General features: G+C 39.6%; 1 protein-coding gene across 8 annotated transcripts in view; it reads left to right on the top strand.

The window, feature by feature from the left end:
• The window catches only part of PLEKHA7 (pleckstrin homology domain containing A7), a 285,568-nt gene that overhangs the window by 202,865 nt on the left and 67,256 nt on the right, over positions 1 to 15,447 (top strand). For 7 of the 8 annotated variants that reach the window (XM_054025956.1, XM_054025959.1, XM_054025957.1 and 4 more), the window contains one exon: positions 7,228 to 7,406. In XM_054025956.1, the coding sequence (XP_053881931.1) occupies positions 7,228 to 7,406 (179 nt within the window). The remainder of the gene's footprint in view (positions 1 to 7,227; positions 7,407 to 15,447) is intronic. The other variant, XM_054025958.1, reaches the window with a different exon arrangement.

Consider the following 15,447-nt stretch of genomic DNA (forward strand, 5'->3'; position numbering starts at 1 on the left):
CACCCTTCTTTCCTTGTCCCTCCTCAGGGATTCTTGTCACAAACATTTGCTGAGACAGGATGTCCCTTCTATATGTAGGCACCATAGAACCAGTTCCAGTAAAGAAGGGGGTATGGTGACCAAATCCAGTGCACTTTCTAGAAACATTCAGTGTATTTTTGCAAATTTGTAAAAATAAATAAATATGGAGAGCTGAGACCCTGTCTACACTACAGGTTACTTCGGTGTAGCCCCTGAGCGACGTAAATTACACCGACCTAAGAGCAGGTGTAGACAGCACTATGTCGGCAGGAGAGCTTCCCCCACCAACATAGCTACCACCTCTCGCGGAGGCAGGAGTTATTAAACCGATGGGAGAGCTCTCTCCCATCAACTTAGTGCGTTTCCACCACAAGCACTACAGCGGCACAGCTGCAAGTACTGTAGTGTAGATGTAGCTTTAGACACCATGTAACAGGAAAAATTTACAAAGGAACCTTTGTAAAAGAATCTTCACTCCAACATTTAACAGGTATGACTCAGTAAGCCTTTTCTCCTTAGATTCTTTTCCCTAGGAAGAAGCAAATATTGGAAAAAAGAGATAAAATGGAGGTCCAAGCTTTTACATCTTCTGAAGTATTATCATGGAAAAATAAGAAACAATTGCAAAGAGAATATCTTCTTTAGGATAGTTGTGCTAGCTAAAACATACCTTTTTAGTGAAAAATTACTGCTTGGAAACATTCTCATTTTTATAATAAAGTTATAAGATTGTAAACTAATGTAAAACTATCACAAAAGAAAAAAAGAATGTAGATGGGTTTCAAGAGCCAGACATCATCTCCAGGATGCAAGTTCTGGTGTTGATATTGACACTTACATCTGTCAACCTTGTGCTTTTACCTAGGGTAGATCAACAAATGTGTATCACTCCTCACTAGTTCTGCAGTTTGCCATGTTTATGGTTATGGTTAAATAACAATTTCAGAAGCAATTCAGTTACTTCTGTCAAAATTCCTTCTCAAATGATTTAGAGTATCCTAACTGGGCTTCAGTTCGTCTCTGACAATTATATAGTCATAGACTCAGCCATGCAGGAAGAAAGCGAAGAGGGAAAGTATGTGGTTTAATGAGTGACTTAACGTATCTGGGAATACCCAGCAATAAATCGTACAGTTCAGGTCATTGTTCTTGCCTTAATTGTTTACACTTATCTGGAATCCAACTTGGTCCCAGTCCATTGCTGGGACACCACCACTCTCTCCTCAAATGAGGGTTAAGGAGGGCTGGAAAAGAGGGGGCGGGTTGTTTTCCCACTGTACTAGACATTAGAAGCCCCAACTCCCCTTTTTTCAGCTTTTGTAGGGAATGCCGTCCCTTAAATCCCCTTCCAATTCCTATTTATCAGGGAACCATATCCTCTCTGTAATGAGTACCTGCACTGGACACCTGCCACCTACTAAGTTTGCCACATCTTGACCTGTCCTCCTTATGTACTTTGCCCTGACTTGCTGAGAGGAAAGCAAAAAAAAAAAACCATGCCTCACCCAATCTGGTGGTGAAGCAAAAATTCCTTCCAAGGAACTAGTACAATGTCTACAGCAGATGATGATAAAGCTCAGTCCTATTCTGATCTCATGAGTGAGAAGTTGCGTGCAACTGATTGGTGATTGATGAGAGTTCCTTCCCAAATGTACAGAGTATAAATACTTCCCCCTCCTCTGGTGCACATGGTAGGTCAGTGCTGCCACATTGTCCATCCACTTCCTATCCCCTCCACCCCTTGGCTCTGCTAAAGTAAGTCCATCCCCTTTCCTCCTCCCTTGTAACCCAATTGCAGTGGGAACCTTAAAAGGAACTCTATCCCCTTTTTCTTGCTGGATGGAGAAAGACCCACCACATTCAGTTGTGGTGAGGACATTTGGTTAAAATTACAATAAGCTATTATACTAAGACTTTCAGTAATGATCTCTTCACCAAACTAAGGGGGAAAATATCTCCTGATGTCATGTAGGATTTTATTGCAAAGCTGATGTTATGCTATTACTGGAGAACTCATAAAATAAATCATGCACACATAGACTGCCGTGTATTATTTGTAAAGGATTATTTGTTGGGCTAGAATTGACTCTACTTAAGCTTTTCTCTGATGTTTGAATGCAGGTTTAAAGCCAGGACCTGTGGCTTTCTTAACTCAGAACAAAGTATGTAGCAGGGGCAAGAATAGATTTCCTAGGATTTCTATAGTAGTGATAACGTGAGACTGTCTCAAATTCCACACCTACAGCATCACGTGTCAGCTTGTAGAATTTCAAGAGCACTTCCTTACCAGAATTCCATCACTCACTAGCCATTACATTTATCTAATCTGTTCAGTACCCTTAAATACACAGAGCATGGGTGAACATTATATGTCATAACTAAATGCTGCTAGAAATAGAAAACACAACAAGATTAATCCCAAAATAAAGATAGGACTTTTTTCACACTGAAATCCTGAACAAGTGGAAAATGTATCCTGTCATATTTTAAACGTGGTCTGTCTTCTATTTAGATTAGTGCAAAATTCCAATTACAGTATAAGTATGAGTTTAGTTATTGGTCAGCTTCCATTTTAAACATTTATTTTCTGACAGATGTATTTAGTTTGTTGAGCTGGTCTTAGTATTAAACAGTTTAAAACACAGACTATTGTCAAGTCATTAAAATCTTACTAAAAGCTGGAGAGTTCTCCCTGAGAAAAGATTACTTTTGATTGTTCTTGTGTGTGAAAAGTATTTTCATAGGGAATGTTTTTTAAGTTTATCTAACTATAATACTAAAAAAATAGTTTAGGAATATTCCTCCATTATACTAGATTGAGAAAGTGGGGGAGCCTTCCATCATTTCTTTGGCAAAGGAACAATTCTTTGTAAGCATGTATACAAGCATAAGTTCTGATCCTGCAGAATCATGTCCATGATTTGTTGCTTTAAGTCCAATATGGTGAAGATGAATAAGATGGAGTAGTAATAAAACTTCAGTGAGAGATCACAGATTACATCAGCCCTACCAAGAACCTCTACTTTTACATTGATACTACCATGTATAACTTCTATGACGGGGAGGATTCATCTCTTGAAGAAACGAGAGAGATCCCAATTTTTGTAAAATAGAGGCCAGTGCAACACTGTTTCTGGGTATTTTAATGTCCTTTATTAGCGGAAATCAGGATTTACTATGTGGAGCTGCTCTTCATTGCTGAGACCTGTTGGGATCTGGGCTGCCACCTTCGTCAGTTGCTCATAGTGTCTCGCTGCTTCCTGAAGTTGGTGCTGACATACTTCACTCTTTATATATAAATCCATTAGCCAGATTTAAGGCACATGTGCTACCAGGGAGCCTTCCCTTCAAGCTCTCTGGTATCTTATGTACCTTAAATCTATCTAATGGATTTATTACCATGATGTAAACTGAAGAAATACTGTGCTCTGTATACCTGAAAGGGACTGTTTCAGGCTTTAGAATGGAGGAAGAGGAGGGGGAAAAAGTGGTCCCAGCTTCTAGATTTCCTGAAGAGTTGTTATATCTAATTCCTCTTCCCTCTCCACATAATGTTGATAATTTTTACAGGAAACCGATTCACTGTCTAGCTGAGGGATGAGATATTCCTTTAATTTTGGCTCATAAGTGTTCCATAAATTTGACACTTTTCAACCTAAGAGTAAGAGGAATTATTCTGCTGTATTTTCATAAGTCATTGTGATGCCTGACTTTCAGAGGAATGTGTAAAAAGTTGCTAACTTTCTCTGTGTAATTGTGACTTTCTCTTAGTTTAGTATTTCTATCTATGAACTTAATGGTTCTAGACATTTAACATTAGTTATTACTTTAATCAGTGTAGCTTTGTGTTAAAATATAGTCCTTGAAAACCTGAATCCTTTTACTATTTTAACTTCAACTTTTTTTGTCCTTGTCTTGTCCTTATTGGTATGCTCTTGGGGTTTGCTCTCCATTTCTCGTTCTGGGCCTTATGGGAGAGAGCCTGCCTTTTCCTCTGTCTGTCCAGAATAAGGCATCTGAATGCATGAATAGGTACCAATATTATTTTTCCCCCCATTGTGTATGTGCATGTGTTATATTTCAGGCTTATTTAGTATGCTGTAGATATCCTTAATAACAATTGTTTAAAATAAAAAATAAGACTGTCAAAACTCTTCTGTGTCTGTTAGCAGTGACAGCCATCAGACACTAGCATAAGATTGTGGTTTTCTTTCTTGCGTGTTTGACATGCTACTAATAGATATCTGGAATACGTTTGACTGTTATTCTGACCAATTTTACATTCTCTTAACTCTTTTGAGAGTCATGGTTTGATAATAGCATGACATCTTTATTCCTCATTCTCTGAGGCTATACATGTAATTTCTTCAGTCTTTGAAGGGAGAAAGTGCCATATACATATTGCTTGCTGCTTATACAGTTTGTTAGGCAAATAGTATCCTACACGCTCTTCCAGTTGCATGGTGAACATGGCTACCTTGAGAGAGAACGTAATAGAATTCTATGAGAGAAAAGACACACCACGTTAATCAGGATATACAGGTGAATGAAGACAGAGTTCAATTTAAGCAGCAGGCTTCAGCTTTATTAACTTAACCCTCGGGAGCATGTCTCATCTCCTGTGACTCTCATGCACCAGGCATTTAAGTGTGTTCAGTCCAAGGTTGCATGGCTCCCACTCTACAACCTCATAACTGGGAGTAGACCCTCTTCAGCCTATCTTTAGGACTCAGCTCACTTCTGAATCCTGCCATCCTCCCCCCTCCAAGGAGGGCAGGAGGTTATCAAAGAGGGTCCTCAATCTGCAAAGCCTTCAGCTCTCCCCTTCTTCCATAGTCACAAGGTCCACCAGTGAAATTCCAGGTCTCTTACTTCTGGGAGTTGGCCCTTTTGGCCTTTATCCACACTGGACAGTGGCAGCAAGTTGCAATGAACTAAACATTCCTACAAATTACTAATATTAATTTCTAAGTCCTACTTCTTTTTAACAAAACTATACTTCCATTTTACTGTGAGGAAGGTGAAATAACCCAACAGGCCTCTGCCAGACTGGCACAATGGGAAAAATTTGTTCTTAATCCCAAAACAGGTGAGTGGTCAGATTCTGTGCATCCAAGACCACAGCTACTATACTACAATTATAAGGAGGGAGGATAGGCAGCTGAGGTGCCCCCCAAAACCTCAGTAGAGGTTTAAATTAATGGTGAAGTTAGGGGGATGTGAGAGGCCAGTCAGCTTCCCTCTTTACACCACCCTCTCTCCCATCCTCCCCTCCCCTTGGCTGGCCAATAAGACATGGAAGGCCTTGAAATCCCAGGCATGTGCTGTCCCCCTTCTTTCTAAGCTGTCCTGTTTAATACATTGCTGGTCTGATCAGCCTTCCTGCCTAGTGAGATGGGAGGTGGCAGCCAAAAGACTTGCACTAGAACAAAATATATGATAGAGCTGTCTTAAAGGAAATAAGAGGGCTCCCTTGTAGCAGTCATGTAGGTGAGTGAAAGACCATGTTCAAATGTTTGCAGCCCTTCTGGGAAAAAAGGAAGGGAGGGAGAAAGTTGTCTACAAAACACGGAGTGCTGAAAATAGTGGGAAAACCCCCTTATTTGAGAATAAGTTTGCACATGATTGAAGTGAGAGTCTATTAACACTAACTCAGCAATTTTAGAGTATATAACAGATCATGTAGCTTCACACAAGATCAAACATATTGTGTTCTGTCAAAATTGTTTGTATTTCTAAAGCCAAGTATGATGGTAGGGTATTTTTCAGTGTAGAATAACAAGTGGGAAAAGACTCCATCAAAACAGAAGTCCAGCTGTAAGAGTTATATGTGGAATGTAGCTTATAAAATAAAAGGCATGTTTGTTTTATACATATGTGAATGAAAAATTCACTTGGTTAAAAAATGCTTTTGTGTAGTTAGTATTTGTGTGTGTTGATACTAGCTGTAGTTTGTCCAAAAACTGTGAACAGTTAAATTACTAATGTGCTCAAAATATTGATTTCATGAACCTACAAGGTAAATGGAGTTTTATAGTCAGTTCCAGTACTTGGTAATGCAACAAAAAAGAGGGAGATTCATTGATTCTGTCATTAAATAAATATAACCAAATAAAACCAAAGCTTCTCAAGCTAAAATAGAGGATTTTTGAAGTACTAACTAGTAGAGAGAACTTGAAAATTGCTGACCTCACTTACGATTCTGTGAATGGCTGTCAGTTGCTGTTAATTCTGTTAACAGTAGCAGATGAGTTCTGATTGTCTACTTTTGAAGTGCATTTATAATGTAACACACAGGAAATATTGTAGCTTGTTTCAGGAAGGAGCATCTGATGAGACTTAGTAATTTAGGTACCATGTCTTTTTATGGAACTGTGGGTAAGATCTGATTAAACATAATTAGACTAGAATAATGAAAACACACATTTGATATAAAATTATGTACATAAGAACAATAGAAATGTCAGAGTGTTGAAGTTTAATACTTAGCTGCTAGCAGCTTGATGTATCTAAATATCTCAAATAGTTTTGATTTTGAGATGGCACATGGAAGCTTTTTGTATGCAATAACATTTGAAATACAATACCATGTGCTTTAATAATTCAATAAATGTTGCTAACTTTATTATCAAGTGTAGTGTTTTTGTAGCTAATTTAGTGTTTTTTGTTTAAGTATATTGTTTAACCTAAAGGTCTTAACATGCAATACAATTATTCCTAAAATGCCAGTTTAAAAAACATGTATGGTAAGATTTGTATTGTGTTTCTTCTAAACAGATTGCTTCATGATATGATCTAGGAAAATTGGCTCACTTAAGCAATTCTTGCTAAAAGATCCATTAGTTTGTTTTGTATTGTGTTCACCGCAAATAAAATACATCAAGTAAGATAGGAATAAAATGAAAAGCTCCAATTATTGGTATGAAAAACAGAACAAAATGCTGCAAATTTTTTTAATGATATGAAAAAGAGGGAAAGGAACTACACAGCATCAACTGATCTAAAATAAAATTGCAAAGTGACATTAAAACTCAACATTTGTCACACTGCAGTGGTTATATTAGTGTGATATCTTCTATTTTTTATACAGGAGGATACTGTGAGAACTCTTAACTTTTTTTTTAAGGTAACCACTCAAGTTATAATAAATTTTTAGGCTCGGAATGATAGTTTTGTCTAATTTGTCTTTGCTTTTTGCTTTTCCAGGCTGTCCACACAGGGATGAGGGCATACATTTATAATAAGAGTTCTGTTATTGGCTGTCAGGGAGAGCATTCAGGAATGCGCACATACTACTTCAGTGCAGATACCCTAGAGGATATGAATGACTGGATCCGTGCCATGAATCAAGCTACTCTGATGCAAACACGTTCATCACTGAAGAGGCAAGTTGAATATGTTACTAACTTGCAGCTAAAAACTTATTTCAAAAATCAAGAGTAGTGAGTTAAAATATATTTTTAGAAGCAAGAGAATACTTTTTTCATTTTTAACTTTTTAAATCAGTGAATGAGATGTATACAATTCATTCTGATTTTAAAGAAATTTGTGGATTTTTTTTATAGCCGTCCTACATTAGTATACTTAGATGCTAATGAATCAACAAGCTAGGGAGCACAAAGTAAAGTTCAAAATTGTTTTGACAGCATCAGTGGTGCTGGTACACAAAAAAGTACTAGGGCTTGTCCACATGAAGACTTAGTATACAGCAAGCCAGGGTGTGAATGAAATTACAGCTCACTAGTCTGTTGCGCACTAAGTCACTCTGTGGACCCTCCTACTGGATTCTAAAAGATCCATAGAGTGCAGTATGTCACAGCACACTATGGAACTTTTAGTACACTGTAGCAGGGTCCACACAGTGACTTAGTGTGCAACAGGCTAGTGTGCTATAGATTTATTCACACCCTGGCTTGCTGCGCACTAAGTCTCTGTGTGGACAATGAAATGAAGCAAGTTTAAAAAGAAAAAAATAGGGAAAAAAAAAAAAACTTTTGGAGAGAAGTGGAATGGGGATACTGTTTTCAAATTTCTAAGAGGGATATTCTAAAGAGTAGAGAGTAAAAACCAAACTATAAGAAAAGGACAAATATACTTTATCAACTTTAATTTTCCCATATTTTTCAGTTATGGAATAAAAGTGTGTAGATACATCTTGGAAACTAGTATTAGTTAACATCTTGACTTACTGTATTTTCTAACACTGCGTTTTGTAACATTTTGGGGGTGGGATATGCTCTATGTTATATAACTAGCACAGTGGAGTCCTGGTCTGTGATTGGAGCTCCTAGGCACTACTTTTTTCTAAAGCTCATTTCTGAAATGCTGAAATTCTGAAGTCCAGGAAAAAGCAATCGTGGAGCAGTAAATTTCAAAAGAGGCTGGGATGAGGAGCTAGCAGTTGAAAATGCTCTCAGAGACCAGAAAAATACTGTTTTGGCTCAGACAGGACATAAATAGACAAAAAGTAAGAGAGACTTCATTTTTAAGACCACCCCCTATGATGATGGATCAGAAGAGACTATGAACTCTACAATAGTAATCAATTTTTAAGATTATCTCACACCTTAAATAATATTTATTTTCTTTTTTGTGATGTTAGTATAATGCCATCTTAAAGGAATTTCCCTCAATGTTCACACCAAGGATATATAATATTTACCACCCTTTTATTCTTTTTTTTCTGTAATTTTTAAATTAAATACCTCTTTGGAGTGCTCTGACTGATATGTGGATATGCAACGTGAAGAGGTTGTTTAGTTATATATGTTTATTTCAGGTAAAAGATAATAAAGAAAAAAACTTATTAACTGTTAAGTTGCTGATATGACACAAAGGGGGGGCCATAGTTAAAGATGAATTGTTCTTACAGCTGGTCACCAAACAGGACAAACCGAGAGGCAAGAGCAGTTTGTCCTTGAGAGGCAAACTTTGAAAACCCATCACAGAAATAAAAAATTGATAGTCTGAATGTAATAGCAAAATGCAGTCAGCAACAAAATACTGTTAATGTTGGCTCAGTATATGACGCGTAGGTCATTGTTACAGCTTATTCAAACGTTAATTGATTTTAATCAACTTTCACTCCCTTCTTTTGTTTCATGTATACTCATTATATATTACATAAAATGAGTGGGACCTGAGAACACTCAGCCTTGATCTATCTCATCCTTGCTACCAGAGTGCAGCTTTGATGAGTCTGGAGGGAACAGGGACACCTCCTGCCTTCACATCCTTTCCCCTACACTCCCTGCCATTGGACAGTGGAGCGTTGCGGGGTTGGCTGATTGGCTCTTACCTGCTGGGATAGGTAGAACGGGGTAGTTTCTCTTTCCCTTTACTGCTGGTAGTAGCCAGTTTGAGTTCTTTTGCTTTCTGCTGATGACTCATCAGTTTGACTGTGTTCGAGACCTGCCGTTACCCACCCATATCTAACGAGCTTGATCTCTTTTGATTGGGGGCTAGGTTGATGGCCATACTTTGTTTGGAGTCTGAAAGGGATTTTTCACATATGGCAAAACTGGCAAACTGCTGAGTGGATTTTTTCACCTTCCCCCCAGCATCTAGGAGGTCGGGTTTGCGGGCTTTCAATTTCATTGTTGCAACTTTAGCAGGTTCCAGTGCAGTTGGTTGGTTAAAAAGGGTTTGATGTGAGGTTCCTGTAACACAATGGGATGCTTGTGCATGCCCCATAGCACAACATTGTTCAGTGAGGGGGTATGTCTCCATGTCTGTTCAGTGTGTGACTCCCTTCATTTTATTTCTCCTACCTCCTACATAGAGGAAGGGATCTCAAAGGATCCAGCCAGGATCTTTTTTAAACATATTATGATGTATGTGTCTCATTGTTTCACAGCATGAGGGAAGGTGTGGTACACAATGGCAGGCAGAGGGCAATTCTCAGACTGGGAGAGACAGACTTGTATAAAGGAGTGTGATGCCTGGATTTGCTTCTCCAGCAAACCCTGACCTGCCTGTCTCCCAGGAACCACAAATCTTGCCTTCTCTTTGGCACATCACCCTCATTTTCTTGACACCACCTCCTGCCCCAAGTGGCCTAGGTAAAGTTCTAGGACTATAGAATTAGGGTCTTGGATACACCCAGAAGTTGCAGTGTCTTAACTAAAATCAGTTTTTAAATTGATTTAGCTAAATTGGTGCAGCCCTCTATTGACCACTCGTTAACTTGATTATATCTATGTAAATCATGTGTAAACAGATTTGCATTTCCACATAAAGGTTTGCACTACTTTAGCTAAATGGATTTAAAAACTGATTTTGTTGAACCACTGCATCTTTTGTGTGGAAACAAATAATCCTAGATTTAGCTAGTTGACAGAAATTCACATTCAGATTCACATTTGAATTTTTCAAAGAGGGATCTCAAAACTCTACTTAAAGTGGTAATCAAAATTAGTGAAGAGTTAATGACAAGTTCAGATACAGATGTAAATGCATAGAAATGCAGGTGACAACTATTTTTTTCTGAAAGATTTTGGCCCACTTCACTAGTAAGCATCCTACACAATTTCAGAAACATTTGTGCCAGTCTTTTAAGTTTTATAAAGTGTAGAACAAAGGAACATGTAATAGACCGGAGATATCCTCTAGTCTGCTGAAGACTTCCCTATCTAACCTGGGATTAGTGGGTGAGGGGAGGACTAAATCAAACAATAACTGTTTGTCTTCAGCTGCTTCCAGTTTTTCCCTGTTCTTACAATTGACTTAGTACTACTTTTCTACATTTTGACTTTGGCAATGTATTCCTTTTCTTACACCTATTCTGAAAAGAGAACTGTTTTTATACTGAGGACTTATCCTGTTTTTAACCCTTAGGAAATTTTAGAAGATTAAAATTTCACAATGCAGTTTCCCAGAAATACTGCGCCTAGTGCTTGCTTTTGGCAAAACTCTCAAACAATAAACAACGGATAACCTTCAAATTCCAGAACCCTTGTGTTTTCCAGTTAATTATTGTCAGAAGCAGTTTTAACAGTGTCCATACCTGTATCCTGTAATGAGATTACTTTTCTTTTTCTAGGTATAAATAACAGACCTGCCAGTAACTAATCTTTTTGCTCTGGAATCTAGCTCCAAAACTGTGATTTTGGTTTTGGCTGCATGCTGATGCCCATTATGTACTGTATATACTCGTTCATAAGCTGAATAATTTTGGTAAAAAAGTGATGCATCAAAGAGTGGGGATCAGCTTATAAACAGGTCTACACCAAAATTTGATGATTTTAAACTCTATTGAATCATTGAATTGAATAGCTAATACATTGTCATTTTGTTTACCTGGAGCGTCTGCAGACATGGAGCCCCTCAGCTCTCTATGGCCGCAGTTCACCGTTCTCAGCAAATGGAAGCTGCGGGAAGTGGTGCGCCACTTCCCGCAGCTCCCATTGGCTGGGAACAGCAAACCACGGGCACTGGGAGCTGAGGGGCTCTATGCCTGTGAACTCTCCAGGTAAACAAAACGTTCTGACCCGCCAGCAGCTTACCCAGCGGCTGGGAGCCAAAGTTTGCCAACCCCTGAAATATAGGGTCGGCTTATGAAAGGGTCATACAGTTTTTGCTATTTTTACCTAACCATCTTGGGGGGGGGGGGTATAATGAACGGGCTAATGAACAAGTATATACAGTATGTTCTTTATAAGTTATGGCTAGGAACAATTGAAAGGAAAAATATCAGGGAGGCCTGTAAATTTTACATACTGATTCCATTTTTTCACCCATATTTAACATTGAATTGTGAAGGAATAAAACAGAAAGCGAAGGTAGAATAACATTTGTTTGAAGGAATTAATATTCAAAAGATGTGTACTTACATAATTGTCTGAAAAGCAATTTGGAAAAATAAGAAAAGGAGCATCTTTATTTGAACCTGTGACGGGATGTACCAGGCCCAGAGGCTCTTTGCTAGAGGCCTCATGGTCTAGGCACACCCATCCCAGGAAAGGAGCAGTGGAGCTAAGTCCTCCGAGCAGCCTAGAGACTCTGCTCAGGAAGCAGCCAATCAGAGAGGCTTCAGGGAGCAGCTAATTGGAGCCCGGAATGGCCATATAAAAAGGAGCTGCAGTGCCAGAGACAGGAAGTTCCTGGCTGGAGCCAGAGGAAGGAAATTGGTGCTCCTGGCTGGCCAAAGGGAACTGCAGCACCATGGACAGCTCAGTACTGGCAGGGTTCAGGGGAGTGAGAAAGCGCTCCAGGCTGGCTGCTGGGCCTGAGCACAGAAGAGCCTTGTGCTAAGGGTGAAGCATCGATGAAGGCTGGGGCTGAGGGGAAGTGTCCCAAGGAATTGAAGGTAGTTTTGTTAAAGGGACATAGCGGCATGAGAATCCCTGGGCTGGGGCCTGAGTCTCCTCCCTACCCCATAGGTCATTGGGGAAGTGGCCTACAATCGGACAGCGATAAATCCCCGGAAGGAGAACTGAACAGTTAAGCAGCCCAGCTGGCGAGTGTTTACACAGAGAGTTTTAGCCCCCAGCCCCGCGAACCCGAATCAGGTGACTCGGGCCAGCCGCGGCTGTGCTGCTGGTCTTTTATCCCTGTGTAACCATGCACTATAAATCTAAACAAAAATTGGTAGGGAAAATCCCAAGAAAGTTAGTAACATGTAAATTATGACCATGCACAAGACTGAAAATGTGACTGAGAGTTAGTAGTAACTGCTGAAGATGAAAATGCAGACATTTTTATCAGAAAGGTACTCATATCCCTAACTCCAGTTGCTTTAGATGGTGCTCTTTCAGTTAGCAATGATTATTTAATATTGTTTGTATTGGATGGGGTAGAATCTTTCATCATTCATTCCTGTTTTCAGCTTACTTAGACTATGGTTGGAGAGCTGTGTATTTATTTAAACTGTCAGTCTTTATTCTTGAAACACATGGGGCTGGTCTTTGGGGGTGAAGACAGCAGTGTGAGGAGAAAGATAGGGACTTCAAATGGGAAGAAGAGGAGAGGTGGGAGCTTGGAGAAGGGTGGCAGTATTGAGATTTATTTGATAGGGGTAGGAGTTTGTAGGACAGAATTAATTTATTCATAAGTGGGACAGATTTATTTATAGGTGCAAAATTGATTTATTTATAGGGAGTAAAGATGTGCCAGTGGAAACTTAGTATGGTTTTAGTCCTCAGGCAATTAGACATAAGGGCATTTTTCAGGCTCTCTTCTTCCTCATCCTATAATGATGGGGAGAGCTATACTTTGTGAATAGTGGAGACACCAGCGCCCAGGCTCTGTCCAGACATTTGGAGCTGCTTGCTTGCATGCTTTCCTTGTTTTGACATGGATACAGGAAAAGTGGGGGTATTTTGTGTGTGAGGGGGGAGTGATTCAGGGTCCCATCCTCTTTAGGATGTCTTTACTAAGAAAAATGTGTGCTCTTAACACGAGCTAGCTAACTCAAACAATTCTAGTGAAGACAAAGCAGTTTGTAGTTTTTGCCCAAGTTGACTGGGTGTAGGCTCTCCCAAAGTCTCTTGAACCTGCTAACTTGTGTGAACGCTACACACTGCTTTGTCTTCACTAGGATTTTACCTTGAGTTAAAAAAACAACATTTTTTCCCCCTAGAGAATACAAAGCCTAGGTATTTTACCATCTTGTTTCTTCCCCTGCTTCAGTAGTTGTGCCTGGATGATTGCCCTTTAAGCTATTTCAGGACTCTGAAGTGATCATGCTGCCTGCATGATGCCTATTTCCTGTCTTTACTTCTGGACCTTCCGTCCTTCTCCGTTCTTTCCTGTATACCTGCCCTTGCAATTTGAATCATATAATTACATGGGAGGGTGGCTCAATTGAATTGATCCTCCTGGACCTCCGAATACACTTGAACCAAGCCCTGCAAACTGGCTGCCATGGTGAGACCCCTCAAAAAAAAATTTTTTTTTTGAGAATTGTCTCTTTAAAAAATAGGGATGGGTGAAAAAAATTGATATTCAAAAATTTTCAACGAAAAAAGGGACAAACATTATGCAAAAAATGTGTCCTTATTTTTGAGTAGCTCTCTACGTGTTTAGAATCTTGGCAGCTAAGGGCTTGTGCAGAACTACAGAATTGCCCAGTTCTTGAATGGAATTTGTTCACACAATGGCACTTAAGCAGTGTAGACTCTGTCTGGCTCTTAAAAGGAAAGTGAAAATATAGCTTTAGTCTCTTGAAGATGGGAATGTCACGGTGACACTGGATAGTCTGGTTTAGGACCTCTGTGTCCCAAAATCTTTTAATTGATATAGCATTTAAAAAAACAGGTTAATATCTGTGCACTGCCAGTTTAAAAATATATCAGCCAAAGTCTGACAGATTTACTAAACAGAGACTCCAAGAAAAGGCTTCACAGCTAGCAGGGGCGGCTCTATGTATTTTGCCACCCCAAGCATGGCAGTCAGGTGGCTTTTGGCGGCGCGCCTGCGGGAGGTCCGCTGGTCCCGCGGCTTCAGTGGCATGCCTGCAGGAGGTCTGCTGGTCCCGCGGCTTCGGCGTACCCACTGTCGAATTGCCACCAAAGCCGCGGGACCGGCGGACCACCTGCAAGCATGCCGCCGAAGGCTCCCTGACAGCTGCCGCCACAGCGACCGGCAGGCCGCCCCCTGCAGCTTGCCGCCCCAGGCACGCACTTGGTGCGCTGGTGCCTGGAGCCGCCCCGGACAGCGAGGCTATGTACTTTGAAGCTTTACAGATGCTGATACCAAAAACTGACTATCAGGTCATATGGTTTCAGAGAAGATGTAGTGCTACTTAGAGATCAGTGACATCTTAATAAACTGCCAAAAAGGATTAAATGAGGAAAGTTACAGATGAAGTGGGCTAGCTATCAAAAATAATATAAACCAACAATAGTACCTAACACTTCCAATTATCAAATAATCTCAAAAGATATTCTGCTTTGGGTTTTGGCAAGGTTTAGAAAAAAGGAAAATACCTAAAATAAAGTACTTAAAATAACATATTTAACAATTTTATCTGTGATAGTCTTGTTAAAATTTAGCCACCAAACTGACTAAGGGTTAGAATGATTTCTCTTGCTTCTGATGGGACTTCATCTCTCTCTGGATATTGCTATATCATCCTTATCAGAAATGCCTTATTCTTGGAGCTTATAAAAATACTTCTAAGAGAATTTTTTCCCCTTTCAAATGGAGACGCTTATACCACATGGCAGGTGTTTTCCTCTCCTGGGAATTTGTTTTTAAGTCTACAACTTCTTCCCTCCCAACCCCTGTAACACACAATTTTACATTTACAGACGTTGAACACTATGCTGTGCTATCAGTATTTTCAGTTTATTTTTCAATAATTAAGTATAACTATTTTTAGCAAAGTGCAGCTGAAAATAAGTTTCTTTGGTGCTTCCTTAGTAATGGTTTGTATAAATGGGGGAACAAAGGATTCTCACCCAGTCCTATCTGCAGTCACACACC

Source organism: Malaclemys terrapin, chromosome 4 (genome assembly GCF_027887155.1).
Source record: "Malaclemys terrapin pileata isolate rMalTer1 chromosome 4, rMalTer1.hap1, whole genome shotgun sequence".
Taxonomy (NCBI): domain Eukaryota; kingdom Metazoa; phylum Chordata; order Testudines; family Emydidae; genus Malaclemys; species Malaclemys terrapin.